The sequence below is a fragment of the Schistocerca cancellata genome, chromosome 1, assembly GCF_023864275.1.
Source record: "Schistocerca cancellata isolate TAMUIC-IGC-003103 chromosome 1, iqSchCanc2.1, whole genome shotgun sequence".
Classification (NCBI taxonomy): Eukaryota; Metazoa; Arthropoda; class Insecta; order Orthoptera; family Acrididae; genus Schistocerca; species Schistocerca cancellata.
Window position 1 is genome coordinate 865,391,568 of NC_064626.1, and position 16,663 is coordinate 865,408,230.

At 46.2% G+C, this 16,663-nt stretch overlaps 1 protein-coding gene across 2 annotated transcripts in view; it reads left to right on the forward strand.

Moving 5' to 3' along the window:
- The first annotated feature begins 2,401 nt into the window (after nt 1-2,401).
- LOC126189533 (ribosomal protein S6 kinase beta-1) overlaps nt 2,402-16,663 on the forward strand; it is a 187,065-nt gene continuing 172,803 nt past the window's right edge. For both annotated transcript variants that reach the window (XR_007538040.1, XM_049930950.1), the window contains exons 1-2: nt 2,402-2,666; nt 2,798-2,838. Coding sequence is in view for 1 of the 2 variants with exons in the window: in XM_049930950.1 (XP_049786907.1) it covers nt 2,592-2,666; nt 2,798-2,838 (116 nt within the window). In the remaining variant the exon portion in view is untranslated. The remainder of the gene's footprint in view (nt 2,667-2,797; nt 2,839-16,663) is intronic.

The following is a 16,663-nucleotide window of genomic DNA, read 5'->3' on the forward strand; positions in this document are numbered from 1 at the left end:
GTAACAGTTGAACAGGATTCAAGAATGGGTTGCACTAGCATCCTACACACCGCCTGCTTTATGGATGAGCTACACTTTCCCAAAATTCTCCCAATAAAATGAATTTGAGCATTTGCCTTCTTTCTAGCAACCTGATGTGCTCATTCCATCTTTGTTATCCATCCTTCACTGATCTGGAATTCAATTAAAATGTTGTTTAACAAGAAAAGGAGAATGGTTAGCTACAGGATCTTCGACATTGTCAACAGTGTTGAAATCTGCAAGAGAGCAACTTTGGTCAGAAGTGAGATAAAACCCAGGCAGCTGGTCAGCTAGAGGAAATGGATGCCAGTGCACAAGTGGAAACATCTAGAGGCTTCCTGCCGGAGATATCTGTGGTGCAAGTGCATTGTCTGCCTCCACTCTCACTGAAGGATATACCAAGTGATACCATTAAATTCAGTATGACTAAAAAAAAAAAAAATGATTTGGATGGACCAGAGGGCTTATTAACTTTAACGGTTAGGTAAATACTATACGTACACAAAAACATACAATTTTGTGGCAGTGTAGGGGGAGAAAGCAGTTGGAGACCTCTCAGGGCACATGTCACAATGAGATACACTCCCTCCAAGTACCTAACCCAACAATGAACGCCAAGGCGTACAAAATTTTGTAATATAATCTGCTTCCCCTCACAAAAAGTATGATTTCTTTACCTGTTATCCCATTATCTGCAAGTATCTGGGGTAAAGAGGTAGGCAGGTTCATGGCTTGTCTTAGATTAGCCAGCAGGGCACACACTGTGAGAATAGTGTTATTTTGAAATGACTACCACAACTGCATTTGGGGGGGTTTCTTGGTGCAAAAGGAACTTTTAGGAAAGGCTGTTAGGACTGATGCATATCCATCTGTTCCCTATTTGTGAACAGTCTCCTCTGAATTGGATCTGTAAATTTTTCCATGTTTTAGTTTAAAAAAAAAGTCATGTTTTAAGTTTTTTAAGTATCTGAAGTTCTCTCTCAGACATGATACTTTTACTGCAGCACCTTCTGCTGATATAGTGTTCTTGTAGCATATTAATAGTGTTAATACACAAGAAAAATTGTCTCATTATGAAAGAAATGAGAATTGAAAGACCTAGTACAGTATCAATATACTGCTACTTCTAGTATATGTATAAAATTTTGTCCTAGAGAAAAAGAGGGAAGATGACCAGATACAAAGCTGCTCGCTGTGGATATCTGTCAGTTTAAGAAGACAGGTTTAGTTCCCATTTTGCTAGTGTTCGTAGTGTCTTCTTGATTTGTCACTGTATTCATACGCAAATTATTATATCTGTGATTTTTCATCAAATATGGTTGTCAGCAAATTTCAATATATTTTTCGTGCATGTTGGGACACTACGCCTGTATTTTTCAGTGACAAACTAAAATTGCCTTTCTTCGTCTTGGTGGCACTTTTCATGCCGGGGTGCGATATACTGGCCACCACAAACACATATACCCACAACGAAAAGTTAAAGTGAAAAGGCAGTTTCAGATAAGCAGTACCCGAAAGTGAAAAGGCAGTTTCAGATAACAAGTACTATTCTAGTACGGGGCTTTTTTTTTTTTTTTTTTTTTTTGTTACAGTTGGTTTATCTTGTTCAAATCGTAGGCTACAGTAAATGAATTTTCGTTTATAACGCAAAATCTAAGTACTGTAAATTATACGTTAATCAGGAGGATCCAAATTTTACTGTAGAACAGACCCATGTCAATTTAACCATGCATATGTGGAAGTTAATGTTTATCAAACAGTACTAACCATTCGAAGCACTTCTTTAAATTGAGGTGAACCATTCTTGAATCGGTAAGCTGCATCCCTGCCCCTGGCTTTGAATTCGCAGTAGCTACTAGGGCTCTTCAAGAAGCTTGTCATTTTCGATACGTTAGAAATCAGTGACACAACACAGATTTTGATTTACTAAACTCTCACATACTACGCGCCTCCAAAATCACAACATATCCAATGTTTGTATTCAAAAATATCACACTCGACGTCAATAAACATCTTTGGCTTCGTCCCCTCTTTCTATTCGAAACATATGTGGTTAAATCATAAATTAAATCAATATACATCTTCCGATAGAGAAAAAAAACACAATATTTTATACCTTTATATTTAAGACATGCAATTTTCATGGTATGTCCTGCTACATTTCTATACTTCCACAGTTTACCTCTCTTCCGTACGACGTATTTGGTCTTTTCACTGTTAATACCGAATTATATATATTGTAATGTAGATGTTACACCAAAATAAAAAAGCACACAGTGTGTTGGAAGTAATATTCATGTCGGCCAGAAAAAAACTGATAGATATGCCAAGTCAGGGTACGAAGTTTTCAATTTATCGATATTTGTAGTTCTAACACAGACATATGGTCCAAAGGAGTGCAGCCGCTTGTGTTCATCCTCAAGTCTCACGTTTTCAGGTGCACACAGTTTTTGGTATACAATTCACTTGCGACACTGTGTTGACGCTGGTTCTGTACCGTATACTGAAACATATTGAGTTTGATGCTTTCGCCGAATTGTCAAGAAGTATCAATGTAACTTTTAGAAACGATGGCTGGAGTGTTTGATATAGAGCTACATGAAGAAGATGTTGAACAAGACTCTGAAGATGATATAACGATAGAGGTAAACTTATTCTTGCGTATGATTCGCGTGCTGTAAAGGTGTTTCGTAGGGACAAATAGTATTTTATAGTCAGGTTTCGTACCAAGGTTAAACCTCTGCATTGTGTAAGTGACGGAATTTTTTATTTTCAGGGCCCATATGATCCACATCTGAATATAAATGACATCACAGAGTAAGTACTATATCATCGTACCGGCAGAAATGTTTTGCACGTTAACTGTTTTTTAAAAGAAATGCAGAAACACTGTCAGCACCTACCTTCTTGGACAGCTGTGTCAAAGAGAATATTATGATTTATTTGTATACTGTATGTCATTGCATTGGTAGATTATTCCGTGTGCTAGTTAATTACTGAGTGGTTAGTTCTTTGTTTCCTTGCGTGGAGATAACGTAGTGTTTGAGTGGACTTGATAGCTCTCCTCCTGACAGTTTGTTAGCTCGAAACAATAGAAGTTAATGGATTTGACTGTTGACAATGCCAAAGAACTAATACTGCCAAATGTAGCATATGAGCTGTAAATCTTTCGCTGACAGGAACACAATTTTCATGTGATGTGTGAGAAAATAATTTGTCTTTGGAAACAGATAAAACTAAGTATAGTTTTGGGAGCTGCAGGCAAGTGTGTTGTGAATGTTTGGTGTTTGTTATGTTGGCTGTCATGAAACCTATTTTGTGACACTGACTGGCAGCTTAAATGAATAGGCATCCTTAGTACAGCATTAAATATTGCAAGTATCCATAGATCGTCAGCGGGCACTTGTGTAAAGTAGTTACATTTTTTTTTGCACTCCAATATCAAAGTCACAGTGGAGATCTTACCACCTCAGCAGTGACTATCCATGTCTTGCTCACTTGCATACTCACCATACAGCAATTTCTTAATGATCTGATTTATCAGATTCTGTTTTCATGCAAGAAAAGCAGTTATTAATCCAAATTCACTTTGACAATTCTGGGTGCAGATTTGTAAATGTAAATAAGGCACTTACTCAGTTGGCGGCGAAACAAAATTTTGTGAGCTACCTCTACCTCCAGTAAACTCTACATTTCCAAGGAGACTGGCTGCATGGTGCTCTTTCCATTTCACCAAAAGGAATCCATTGTCCTGTGTTGCTCTGCATTGGTCATACCAGCTTGAGACGTCCTGATTGTGCAAGCAAAATTGACACTCGGTGGGAGTGGCTGTAAATGGGAAATGCTGTTGCAGTTGCTCCCAACAGCCACTGCACCGGATGTCAACATTATTTGCGCGTACAATAGTTTTACCTTGTTTATTGAACCACCCCCATATTTTGATTGCAGAACCTTACAGACAGTAGTTCACATCCTGGTGGAACACCCTAGCCTTCTGGCTCTCCATGGTTCTAGGGTCTTAGGTTTCAATATTGGCAGATGATGTATGGACAGGTAAACTGGTTCTTAGTCTCCTCCAAGAATGTTGTTTTCATTTCCAGATGTAATATATTTTAAACTCTCTTTGGGGTTGGATGGTTAGTGTTGAGTTGTCTCCCACTGCATGCTGGGCCTGGGCCCCCTTTGACCCTATCTCCTCTGCCAGCCACCTGCTCCAGTGAAGACCAGACCTTAAGGTTTCCTTAACCTTGGTACTATCTGTTTGCAAAAGAATAGATGAACAGATTTTTATACTTTCACTGAAGAGTTTTTAATACTTCAACCTTTAACAGCTCATGGTGGGGACAGCTGACAAAGGGACACGTCCACCATATGCTGAACCCTGGGAAACACTACTGCATCCGCCCACGTATTGCCTGATCGTTTCTCTCACCTTATTTTACTATTGTCACTCCTACGAATGTCAAGTGTTTTAAACATTCTCATTTTTACTCTTATCAATTTCGCAGCTAGAAGGCATTATTTATTCCGTTATTGTCGTAACCTTTAATTAGGTTGGTGCAGATCATTTTTGGGTGAAGTGTTTATCATCACAGATGAGCCATGGAAGTAGTCATCTGCTCTCTGACCTGCGAACTGCCTTGACCCAGAACTGTTACTCTCTTTAAATTACTCGTTTCGCCTCCCTAGTTCCAGACTTAATCTGAAATCCTCCCTTTGCTGATTGTGTTGTCAGTTGTTCTGCAGTTGCATCTAGCGAATCAGAGAAAAAACTGCAAAGTCATCTGTAAAAGCCAGCTTCTTACCCTATTTTGAGAAGAGTTATTTAGTCAATTGAATCATAAGCCTGTTTCAAATTTATGGAGGTCACTACAAATATCTTACCAGGTACGAGGTGGAAGGGGAAATCACATGGATGGAAAAGTTTAAATATCTAGGAAAGTGGATAAATACCCCTGAGAAAGACCCCTTTGCATCACAGATAAAATGAATGGAAATTGCATATCAATTGACCAAAATTGCCTAAAAGGAGAAATAAAATCTGTTAATGCCAGATACATTACTGCCCAACAATAGAACAGGCGACCAGTATGTTGCAGAATGCTTTTTTCTGTGGCCTTGCTGACTGTTAGAGGGCTATAGGATTGAGTAGTAGGATCTTCCATTACATTCTCAAAAAGAAAACCAAGAAAGCATGGTCCTCCAATGCAGAAAAAGCTCTACATGAAGTGAGGGTAATGCTGGGTGCATCCATAAATGCATTCTGCACAAGAAGAAACCATTAGTTACAGGATGATTGTCTCAGCAGATAGTGTAGGATAGATGGAGCGAATGTAACATTACCAAATCTGGATACTGGAGACAAAGCAGCTCTCCTTGGCCACTGTTTAAGTGTGGGTTCAGGACAACCTTCTCTTTTTATTGTTGGCTGTGCAACAAGCTCTCCTACAAAGCCACCATTGAACTTGCCTCTTTTTTTTTTTTTTTTTTTTTTTTTTTTTTTTTTTTTTTTTTTTTTTTTTTTTTTTTTTTTAAATATGAATGTCGTACAATACTATTTGATGGCATGATATACTCAAACAGCTGCATCAGTGGAGATTCTATAGTCAGTGGCCTATAATTATGATCCGTCCCATCACGTCAGTTTTTATGTACTGAGATGGTGAAGTTCTGTTTGAAATATTTCATTGGAAATATGGTGTCCCTTGAATTATTTTAAGTGTAACTCTCTTTACCATTGCCATCAGTAGTACAATGTCCTTAGTAGAGTCCAGTCTAATTTTCTTTAATGTGTTAGTATGGCCGACTGATAAAGGTGTTTTTTTTTTTTTTTTTTTACATATTAGCAGCCAGCCATACATCCCTGTGTCAACATTTCAGCCCTCTTCTTATGTTTTTTGAGGTTTAGTATTCTTACAACATGACCAGACTTACAGTAGGGCCTATTGATAGATAGTGTGTATGTTGGGATGGGTGAAAGAGATTTTAAGATTTTTTTTATACTTCTTAGTACATTTCTCTAACTGTTCAGGAAAGTGTTGTGGACCCCTGCGGGTTCGGGAATTAGAATAGGCCTGTGGTATTTCTGTCTGTCGTAAGAGGCAACTAAAAGGAGTCTCAAACGTTTCAGCCTATATGTGATGGGCCTATCTTGGGTTTGACCTCCATATTTCCAAATTCTTCCGAAGAGTGAGCAATTTGGGGAAGGGCACCTAACATGGTGCGTTATGTCCATCATGCATTGAGATCTGTAGCCAGCTTTCTCATCCTTGCATTACTGTCCCGGTCGTTCTCCATCTCTTGGGCGAGGATGCATTCCTGAGTGCGATTTCCACCATGCACTGTGCAGTGTTGCTTTTTGCGGAGACGACGGCCATGGAATTCCTTGCACCTAATATCCAGCACAGTAGCCAGTCCGTTGTGATGGGGCCGCCATGTACCCTGTTGGTTATAGCCCCCTGACAACACAGGGATCGCACTGCTGATGCCTGCGGGGTGAACACCCCACGTATGCCGAGGAGTAGATGCCTATCTCCCTGGGGCATCGGGACTCCCAGCAATGGCCATCCTGCCAGGTGGCCTTTGCTGAGGCTGGGTGGCGCCCGAGGCTGGGTGGCGCCCGTGGGGAGGGCCCTTGGTCGAAGTGGGTGGCATCAGGGCAGATAACACGCAATGAAGCATGGTTCATCATCTCTTGCTGGTGGCCAGCCGCTAGCAGTCTCTAAGTGTTCTCGGGTTCAATTCAACAATCAGAAATACGATCCTAAATTGTTCCCCTCCCTGGCCACACCGTGGCTCAGAATGGCAGTGACACTTATTTGCCCCGGTTCCTAGTTTGTGTGAGAGCTGATGGGGAGTCTTTCATGTCAACAAAGCCTCAGTTCTTCGTAGAGCATTTAGAGGACAGGTTTGAGGAGGTGAAGGGCGTGTCCAAACTGCACTCTGGGTCAGTATTGATAAAAACAGCATCCTCTGCCCAGTCACAAAGGTTACTTGCTTGTGACAAGTTAGGGGATGTTTCAGTTACCATCACACCCCATAAGAGTTTAAATATGGTCAGGGGTATTATTTTCCATAGGGACCTACTTTTGCAGTCTGGTGAAGAGCTGCGCACCAATTTAGAGTGTTGAGGTGTTCATTTTGTCTGGTGTGTTCATCAGGGTCCAAAGGATAATCAGATTGTTACCGGTGCCTTCATCTTGGCCTTCAAGGGTGATATATTACTGGAGAAGGTCAGGGTGATGGTCTGCCGCTGCGATGTCAAGCCCTATATAGCTCCCCCAATGCGGTGCTTGTAAGTGCTGGAAGTTCAGCCATATGTCTTCCCGCTGTACTTCCAGCCTCACATGTCGAGATTGCGGACGCCCATGACATCCCAATACTCCATGTGCCCCGCCTCCCATCTGTGTCAACTGCAGAAAGAAACATTCACCTTGCACGCCAGACTGCAGGATCTTGCAGAAAGAGTGGAAAATCATGGAATACAAGACCCTGGACCGAGTGACCTATACTGAGGCTAAGAGGAAATATGAATGACTCCTTCCTGTGCACATGACTTCCTCATATGCTGCCGCTACGACAACCGTGAAAGCTTCAGCAAATTCCAGTCACCTCTCAGAAGCAAGCCATACAACTCCACATGCCCCCTTGCCCATGGGGGTCACTAACCGTCCTGTTGCTCCTGCACCACAAGCCACAGGAGCAACCCCTCCCTCCCTCCCCCCCCCCCCCCCACTCCCATCGGGCACGTCCGTCCCCACTTCTAAGCCGGAGAAGCGTCCAACTTCTTTGTCTCCTCTCACTCACAAGGGGTCCGTTGGGTCCCTCCCTTCCAAGGTTTCCACAAGTGGGAAGGATGACGCTCGGCAGTGGCATAAGTGCCCACAAGCAGCTGGTCGTAGGGCTTCGCGATCCTCCTCCATTCCGGAGACTGAATTGGTGAAGCCTTCCCAGCCAGTGAAACCCATGGAGCAACAAGAAAAGTCCAAGAAGACCTTTAAGACGAAGGAACTTGCGGTGGCACCCACCCCACCGCAACCTACAAGCTCTGTGCTGAGGACCTAGATCTGGCTGGACTCTGACACAATGGATGTCACATGCACAGGTACTCAATCGGTGGCAGCAGGTGACCTAGCGGCATAATCTGCCTCCTCAGTCCTTTCACGCCTGTCTCAGCCATGGACATTGTCATCCTCCAGTGGAACTGCAGCGGTTTTTTCCACCATCTTGCTGAGCTCTGACAACTTCTCAGCCTTCACCCTTTCCTCTGCATTGCTCTTCAGGAAACTTGGTTTCTGGCGATGCGAACCTCTGCCCTCCGTGGCTACCGGGGTTATTATAAGAACCGGGCAGCTTATGAGAGATTATCTGTTGGCGTCTGCATCTACGTCCTTCACTCCCTTTACAGCGAGTCTGTCCCTCTACAAACACCTTTAGAGGCTGTTGCTGTTTTGGTGTGGATGCCTCAGGTTGTTACTTCCTGCAGTCTCTATCTTCCACTGGATGGTGATATCCTGGCTGCGCTGATAGCCCAATTGCCGCCACCTTTTCTGTTACTGGGAGACTTCAGTGCCCATAACCCTCTGTGAGGTGGATCAGTGGCAACAGGCCGAGGCAGCAGTGTTGAGCAAGTATTGGCACAGCTCGACCTTTGTCTTTTAAATAATGGTGCCTTCACACATTTCAGTGTGGCGCATGGCACGTATTCAGCCATTGACCTTTCGAGCTGCAGCCCTAGCCTATTACCAACTGTCCAATGGAGTGTGCATGACGACTTCTGCGGTAGTGACCACTTTTGGATATTTCTGTCACTGCCACAGCGTCACTCTTCTGGGTGCGCCTGCAGATGGGCTATGAATAAGGCAGCCTGGGACTTGTTCACCTCCATTGCCACTATTGAGCCTCGTTCCAATGACGCCATTGATGTGGTGGTTCACTTGGTCACCACCAGCATCGTTACTGCCGCAGAATCTGCCATTCCCTGTTCTTGTGGGTCCCCTCAGCAGAGGACTGTGCCTTGGTGATCGCCAGAGATCGCTGAGGTGATTAAAGATTGCAGGTGGGCACTCCAGGGTTACAAGTGGCATCCCTCATTGGAACATCTCATCGCCTTTAAACGGCTCAGTGTGCAAGCCCGCCGCCTCATTCGCCAACGCAAGCAGGAGTGCTGGGAAAAGAATGTCTCCACCATTGGCCTCTATACCTCTCCATCGCAGGTTTGGGCCAAGATTAAGCGACTGTATGGCTATCAGACCCCTGTCAGCGTACCTGCCCTTTCACTGAATGGGGCAATCTGTACTGACTCAGACAAAATTGCAAACCGCTTAGCGGAGCACTTTACTCAGAATTCCGCTTCAGCGAATTACCAACTGGCCTTTCGCTCCCTGAAAGAGCGGTTGGAATGTCGGAGCCTTTCATATCACACGTGCCACCCTGAATCGTACAATGGGAATTCCAAAGTGCCCAAGCTGATTGCCCTGATACAGCTCCCAGCCAGATCACATCCACTGTCAGATGCTCAAACACCTCTCGGTGGACTGCCAGCGACGCCTCCTAGATCTTTTCAACCTTATCTGGTTTGAGGGTGAGTTCCCGTCGCAATGGTGGGAAAGTGTCGTAATCCCCATGTTGAGACCTGGCAAGAACCCATTCGAGGTGGACAGCTACTGCCCCATTAGCGTCACTAATGTTCTTTGCAAGCTACTCGAACGCGTGGTGAGCCGGAGGTTGAGTTGGCTACTTGAGTCTCGGGGCCTTATGGCTCCGTCTCAGGGTGGGTTCCGTAAGGGCCGCTCTGCCGCCAATAATCTGGTGTGCCTGGAGTCTGCCATCCGTATGGCCTTTGTCCGCCGTCAGCATCTGGTCACTGCCTTTTTTGACATGCGGAAGGCGTACGATACGACATGGTGACATCACATCCTCTCTACGCTTCATGGTTGGGATCTTCGGGGTCTGCTCCCAATTTTCATACAAAATTTTCCCAATTTTCGTACAAAATTTTCTGTCGCTTCATTCCTTCCATGTGCAAGTTGCGGCCTCCCATAGTTCCTCCCGAGTTCAGGAGAATGGGGTACCGCAAGGATCTGTCTTGAGTGTCTGCCTCTTTTTGATTGCAATTAATGGGCTTGCTGCGGCGGTGGGAACATTGGTCTCATCCTCCTTGTATGCTGACGACTTCTGCCTATACCAGGTGTACCGGTATGAAATGAGCATTTATTTGTGAAAACGAAACACTAATTTTGAATTGAAAAGTAAAAACATTTTATTAAAAGTACTGACCATTGCTTTCTATACATTTTGACCACCTTTCTGGCAATTTGTGGACACCACGCCGATAGAAATGTTCGTCTTTTGAAGCAAACCACACACACCCAATTTTTGACTTCTTTGTAGTAATTGAAGTGTTCCTCAGCCAATGCGTGTACCATTGATGAAAACAAATGGTAATCGGAAGGGGCCAAGTCTGGTGAATACGGCGGGTGGGCTAGCAGCTCCCAGCCAAGTGTTTTAATTGTATCCTGAACCAGTTTTGCTTTGTGTGCAGGTGCATTGTCGTGTAAAAAAAATTACTTTGCCATGTCTTCTGGCAAATTCTGGTCTTTTTTCGATCAATGCATAGTTGAAATTGATCATTTGTTGTCCGTAGCGGTTAGTATTCAGTTTCATCGGGTTTTAGAAGCTCATGATACACTGTACCTTTCTGATCCCACGAAACACAGAGCATTTTCTTCTTGCTGAATCGATCTGGTTATGCAGTCGATGTTGATGGTTGTCCCGGATTAACAAATGATTTTTCCTGTTTAGGATTCTTAAAATAAATCCCTTTTTAATCGCCAGTAACAATTCAATGCAAAATTGATTTTATTTCATGTCTTTGAAGCAAAATTTGACAAATGGTTTTTCGGTTTTCCATCTGCCTTTCATTCAGTTCATGTGGCACCCATTTTCCACACTTTTGGATCTTTCCCATAGCTTTCAAACTGTCAGAAATTGTTTGTTGTGCAACATTTAGCATTGCTGCCATTTGTTTCTGACTCAAAGTATCATCTTCTTCCAATATTGCTTGCAATTTGGCGTCTTCGAACCTTTTTTCATTCCTTAGATCAAAATCATTATTTCTGAACTTTTGAAACCATCTTTTGCATGTTGCTTCCGATAGAGCATGATCACCATATGCCTCGACAAGCATTCGATCCGACTGCAGCACTTTTTTTCAAATGAAAACAAAAAATTAATGCTTTCCGCAAATCTTCACTTTCTGGTACAAAATTCGACATTGTTAACACGATGAAAACATATGATATTGTTTGTTCCATGACTTGATGTATATTAAATATCTTTGACAGATGTCATACCAACCAAACAAAAAAAATTAAGGCTGGTTCACAACAAATATACCCTATCGACACATCTGTATCTTAACGCTCATTTCATACCAGTACACCTGGTACTATAGCTCCACTGGCATTGCAGCTGCTGAACGGCAGCTGCAGGGCGCTATCCAAAAGGCGCGGTCTTGGGCTGTAGCGCATGGCTTCCAGTTTTCGGCTGCCAAGACCTGCGTTACGCATTTCTGCCGGCGACGCACTGTTCACCCTTGGCCATGGCTTTATCTTGACGGCAAACCTCTTGCTGTGTTGGAGACACATCGGTTTTTGGAATTGGTTTTTGACATCCGGTTGACTTGGCTGCCTCATATTCGGCAGCTTAAACAAATGTGCTGGCATCATCTTAACGCTCTTCGCTGCTTGAATCACACCAGCTGGGGTGCCGATCGGTCTACCCTTCTACGGCTGTACCAGGCGTTAATTCAGTCCCATCTAGATTATAGGAGCCTGGCTTATGATTCGGCATCCCCTTCTGCATTGTGGTTGCTGGACCCCATCCTTCACAGCGGGATCCGCTCGTCTCTGGCGCTTTCCAGACAAGCCCTGTCAACAGCACCTTTGTGGAGGCAAGTGTCCCTCCATTGCAGTTCCGGCACCAGTAATTACTGGCCACTTTTGCTACACACGTTTGTAGCTTGCCTGGGCATCCCAATTACCGTCTCCTGTTCCCTCAGTCGGTCGTCCATCTTCCGGAACGGTGGCCCTGGTCAGGGTGTACATTCGCGGTTCACGTCAGAGCTCTTCTCGCTGGGCTTGAGGTTTTCCGTTTTCCGCCTCTTTTCCGGGCTCCTTCGCATATATCCCCGTGGTGTGTGCCCCGCTCGTGCCTTCGGCTCGATTTGGCACAGGGCCCAAAGGACTCAGTCCCTCCTGAGACCCTCCGCCGCCACTTTCTTTCAATCCTTGCCACGTTTCAAGGCTCTGACGTTGTCTATACTGACAGTTCAATGGTTGCTGGTCGTGTCGGTTATGCTCTTACTCTAGGGAATAATTATGAACAACACTCATTGCCAGTTGGCTCCAGTGTTTTCACTGCTCAGCTAGTCGCCATCTCTCGTCCCCTAGAATATATCTGCTCCTGCTCAGGTGAGTCCTTCATTATCTATAATAACTCCCTGAATGGTTTACAAGCTATCGACCAGTGTTTCCCTCGCTCTCGTCTGGTGATGGCTATCCAGGAATCCCTCCATACTCTTGCCCGTTGCGGCCGCTCTGTGGTCTTTGTGTGGACCTTGGGTCATGTTGGCATTCCAGGTAATGAACGTGTTGACATGCTGGCCAAACAGGCTGTCGGTGCACCAGCCTTGGAGATTAACCTTTTGGATAGTGACCTCAGGTCAGTTTTGCGGCAGGAGGTACTTCGCACCTGGGGTGTAGAATGGCATGCCTTGCCTTCACCCAACAAACTTTGGGGCCATCAAGGCGGCTACCGGTTGGTGGCACTCCTCCTTGTGGGTCTTTTGCAAGGACTCTGTTGTCCTCTGCCGGCTGCACATTGGCCACACCTGGATAACGCACAGCTATTTATTGTGCTGTGAGGAATCACCTTTGTCGCTGTGGGTCAGCTTTGACTGTGGTCCACATCTTGTTGGACTGCCCGCTTTTAACTCTGCTCAGGCAGACGTTTGCACTGCCTGATACGCTTCTTGCTCTTTTATGAGATGACGTTGCGATGGCAGATTTAGTTTTGAGATTTATTCGTGCAGGGGGATTTTATCGCTTGATCTAAGTGTTTGTCCTTTTTTTTTATGTTGGGTCTGGCCTTTGACCTACGATTTTAGCCTGGGGTTTTTAGTGCGTTTCTTGTTGGTTGGCTTTTCCTTTCTTTTTGTTTCTATGGTTGGCCAACCACTGTCACACTCGGTGTGATTTTAATTCCTTTTGTCTGGGCTCGCTCTGTGTCTTTTTTGTCCTGTGTCGTCTCGTCATCTCCATTGTCTGTTTTTATTTCTTGTGGGGGTTTCAAGTTCATGGAAAAAGGAACTGATGGCCCTACTAGTCTGGTCCCTTCAATCCCACTAACCAACCAAAGTGTTGTGGGAATCATGTCTTTCAAAATTCCAACCCCCCCCCCCCCCCCCCCCACACACACACACACACACACACACACAATATGTGTACACTTCATTAAAAACCCCCTGCGGGTCCGGGGATTAGAATAGGCCCGAGGTATTCCTGCCTGTCGTAAGAGGCGACTAAAAGGAGTCCATCCCCCTCACGGGGGTAGTTAGCACCTGCGTCCGGAGACGGACGGTTCCACGACCTATAATTGTGGTCTTTCTGGTTTTTCACTTCTCGTTTCTTCCTTCCTTTTGTTGGTTCCTTTCTTTGCTCTTCTCCACCTCACTGTCTTCCTTACTCTTTCCCTTGACTTCTCCTTGCCTTCTCATTGCCTTCTTCTCCTTGCCTTCTCATTGCCTTCTTCTCCTTGCCTTCTCTGGTCTCCGCCTCGGCGTTTGAGACAGTCTGTCCTCTTTCTCCCTCTCTCTCTTCTTTTTCCTCTTCTTCCTTCCTCCCTGTGCATGCCTGAAGGCCGACCCACGCGTTCGCACGCGTAGCCGGTGACGGGGTAACGCGTAATTCCCCGCCCTGGGTAGACATGTAAGGCACGCGCGTACCCCCTGGTAAAGGCCAGGCCCGGGGAGGGGTGATTGCCTGAGCTGATACCTTCTGACCATGCTGATTGGTCCCTCCGTCTGTTTCTCGGGAGGTGTGACCTGAGGTGTAAACATTCACCTAAGGCGGGAGTGCCCTCTGAGATGGTCCCCACAAGGAAGGAGCGCGCCATCGGAGACGCTGGCAATCGTGGGGGATTCCTCCGCAATGGATTCCACTCCATCTCTCTCGACTTCTGCCCAAAAACGGAAACGTGACCAGCCACCAGTGACAAAAGTACTACCGCCTGCCCCACAGTTCCTCGTCGTTTCTCGATCTGAGGACGGAAAGGATTTTTCCTCTGTCAACCTTTTCGTTATCCAGAAGGGCGTAGATGCCATAGCCGGATCTGTCAAATCTTGTACCAGGTTGCGTAACGGTACCTTATTACTAGAAACTGAGAGTGCCTTTAAGGCACAAAAACTGCTTCGGGCCACACTCCTGTATACGTTCCCTGTCCGGGTGGAGGCCCACCGAACTTTGAATTCGTCTTGTGGTGTAGTCTATACTAGCTCCCTCGACGGATTGACTGACGAGGAGATTCAATCTTTCCTCGCTGAGCAGGGCGTGGCGGCTGTCCATAGGGTCATGAAAAAGGTCAACAATGACCTTGTACCGACCCGGACACTTTTCTTGACCTTCGATAGTGTTAAGCTGCCATCGCGCATCAAGGTGGGCTACGAGGTTATTTCTGTTCGCCCCTATGTCCCGACACCTACGCGCTGCTACCAGTGTCAGTGTTTCAATCACACTCGACAGTCTTGTTCCAATGCGGCTAAATGTGTCACTTGTGGCAGGGATGCCCATGAGCGTGACTGTCCACCTCCGTCTCCTCGTTGTGTGAACTGTCAGGGTGACCATGCCGCATCCTCCCGCGACTGTCCTGTCTATAAGGAAGAACGCTGTATCCAAGAAATTCGGGTCAAAGAGAAAGTGTCCACCTCGGCTGCTCGCAAGCTATTGGCTAGTAGGAAGCCCGCGCTGCTCCCAGCGGGAAAATACAGTACTGTCCTCGCCTCTCCTCGGACTACCAGGGAGGTAGCAACCCAGACATGCGATCTGACCTTCAGCACCACAGTCGTCCGTTCGGCCAGTGCCAAGATCGCGTGGTCACGTCTCCTCTTCCTCCCATCACCCCACAGACACCAGCCCCTTCATCAGCTTCTGCTAAGACGAAGACCCCGAAGTCAGATGCACGGGCCTTCAAGAAGGAACCATCCCGTGCAGACTTCCTACGTACCTCGACCTCCCAGCCTTCGACCGGTACTTCCACCAAACGTCCTTCCAAAAAGGCTCATAGGAAGCACAGTTCTCCTTCTCCGCCACGGCGCATTTCTTCTCCTGCGCCACCCAGCGGTTGCCGCCCCAGGCCGTCATCCGTTTCGCCTGGCCGCACCGCTGGTAGCCGTACATCTGGCCGTTCACCGGCGGAGGAAGCTCCCCCTCCCGGCCATCCTCCCGAGATGGCCGATGAACCTATAGACCCAATGGACGATGACTGTCCGTCTACTGATAGCGGCGGCAGTGCTCGCTCGAAGCCAGGCCCTCAGCGGCCTTCGAGGTGACCCCTTCTTTCATCTTCCTTTTCTTACGATGGCACTTATTCACTGGAATATTCGCGGCATTCGCTCCAACCGAGAGGACTTGAAGTTGCTGCTCCGCTTGCACCGTCCGCTCGTCGTAGCCCTCCAGGAAACGAAGCTACGCCCATGCGATCAAATTGCCTTGGCACACTACACCTCTGTGCGTTTTGACCTACCCCCTGTGGTAGGTATCCCAGCTCATGGAGGGGTTATGTTGCTGGTCCGGGATGAAATTTACTACGATCCCATCACGTTGCACACCGGCCTGCAGGCAGTTGCCATCCGCATTACTCTCCCCACTTTTACGTTTTCCTTTTGTACCGTTTACACTCCATCGTCATCTGCCGTTACCAGGGCAGACATGATGCAACTTATTGCTCAGCTACCTGCACCATTTTTGTTAACTGGAGACTTCAATGCCCACCATCCCCTTTGGGGCTCTCCAGCATCCTGCCCGAGGGGCTCCTTGTTAGCAGACCTTTTCAACCAGCTCAATCTTGTCTGCCTCAATACTGGCGCCCCTACTTTTCTTTCGGACACATCTCACACCTATTCCCATTTAGACCTCTCTATATGTACTCCCCAACTTACACGCCGGTTTGAGTGGTATGCACTTTCTGATACATATTCGAGCGACCACTTCCCGTGTGTTATCCATCTCCTGCAGCATACCCCCTCTCCGTGCTCCTCTAGTTGGACCATCTCCAAGGCAGACTGAGGGCTCTTCTCTTCGAGGGCGACCTTTCAGGATCAAACCTTCACGAGCTGCGATCGCCAGGTCGCACACCTCACGGAAGTCATTCTCGCTGCTGCTGAATATTCCATCCCTCACCCTACTTCTTCTCCACGTCGCGTACCGGTCCCTTGGTGGACCGCAGCATGTAGAGACGCTTTATGTGCTCGTTGACGTGCTTTACGCACATTTAAACGCCACCCTACAGTGGCGAATTGTATCAATTATAAATGATTACGTGCTCAGTGTCATCGTATTATCCAAGAAAGCCAGCTGGGCTGCTT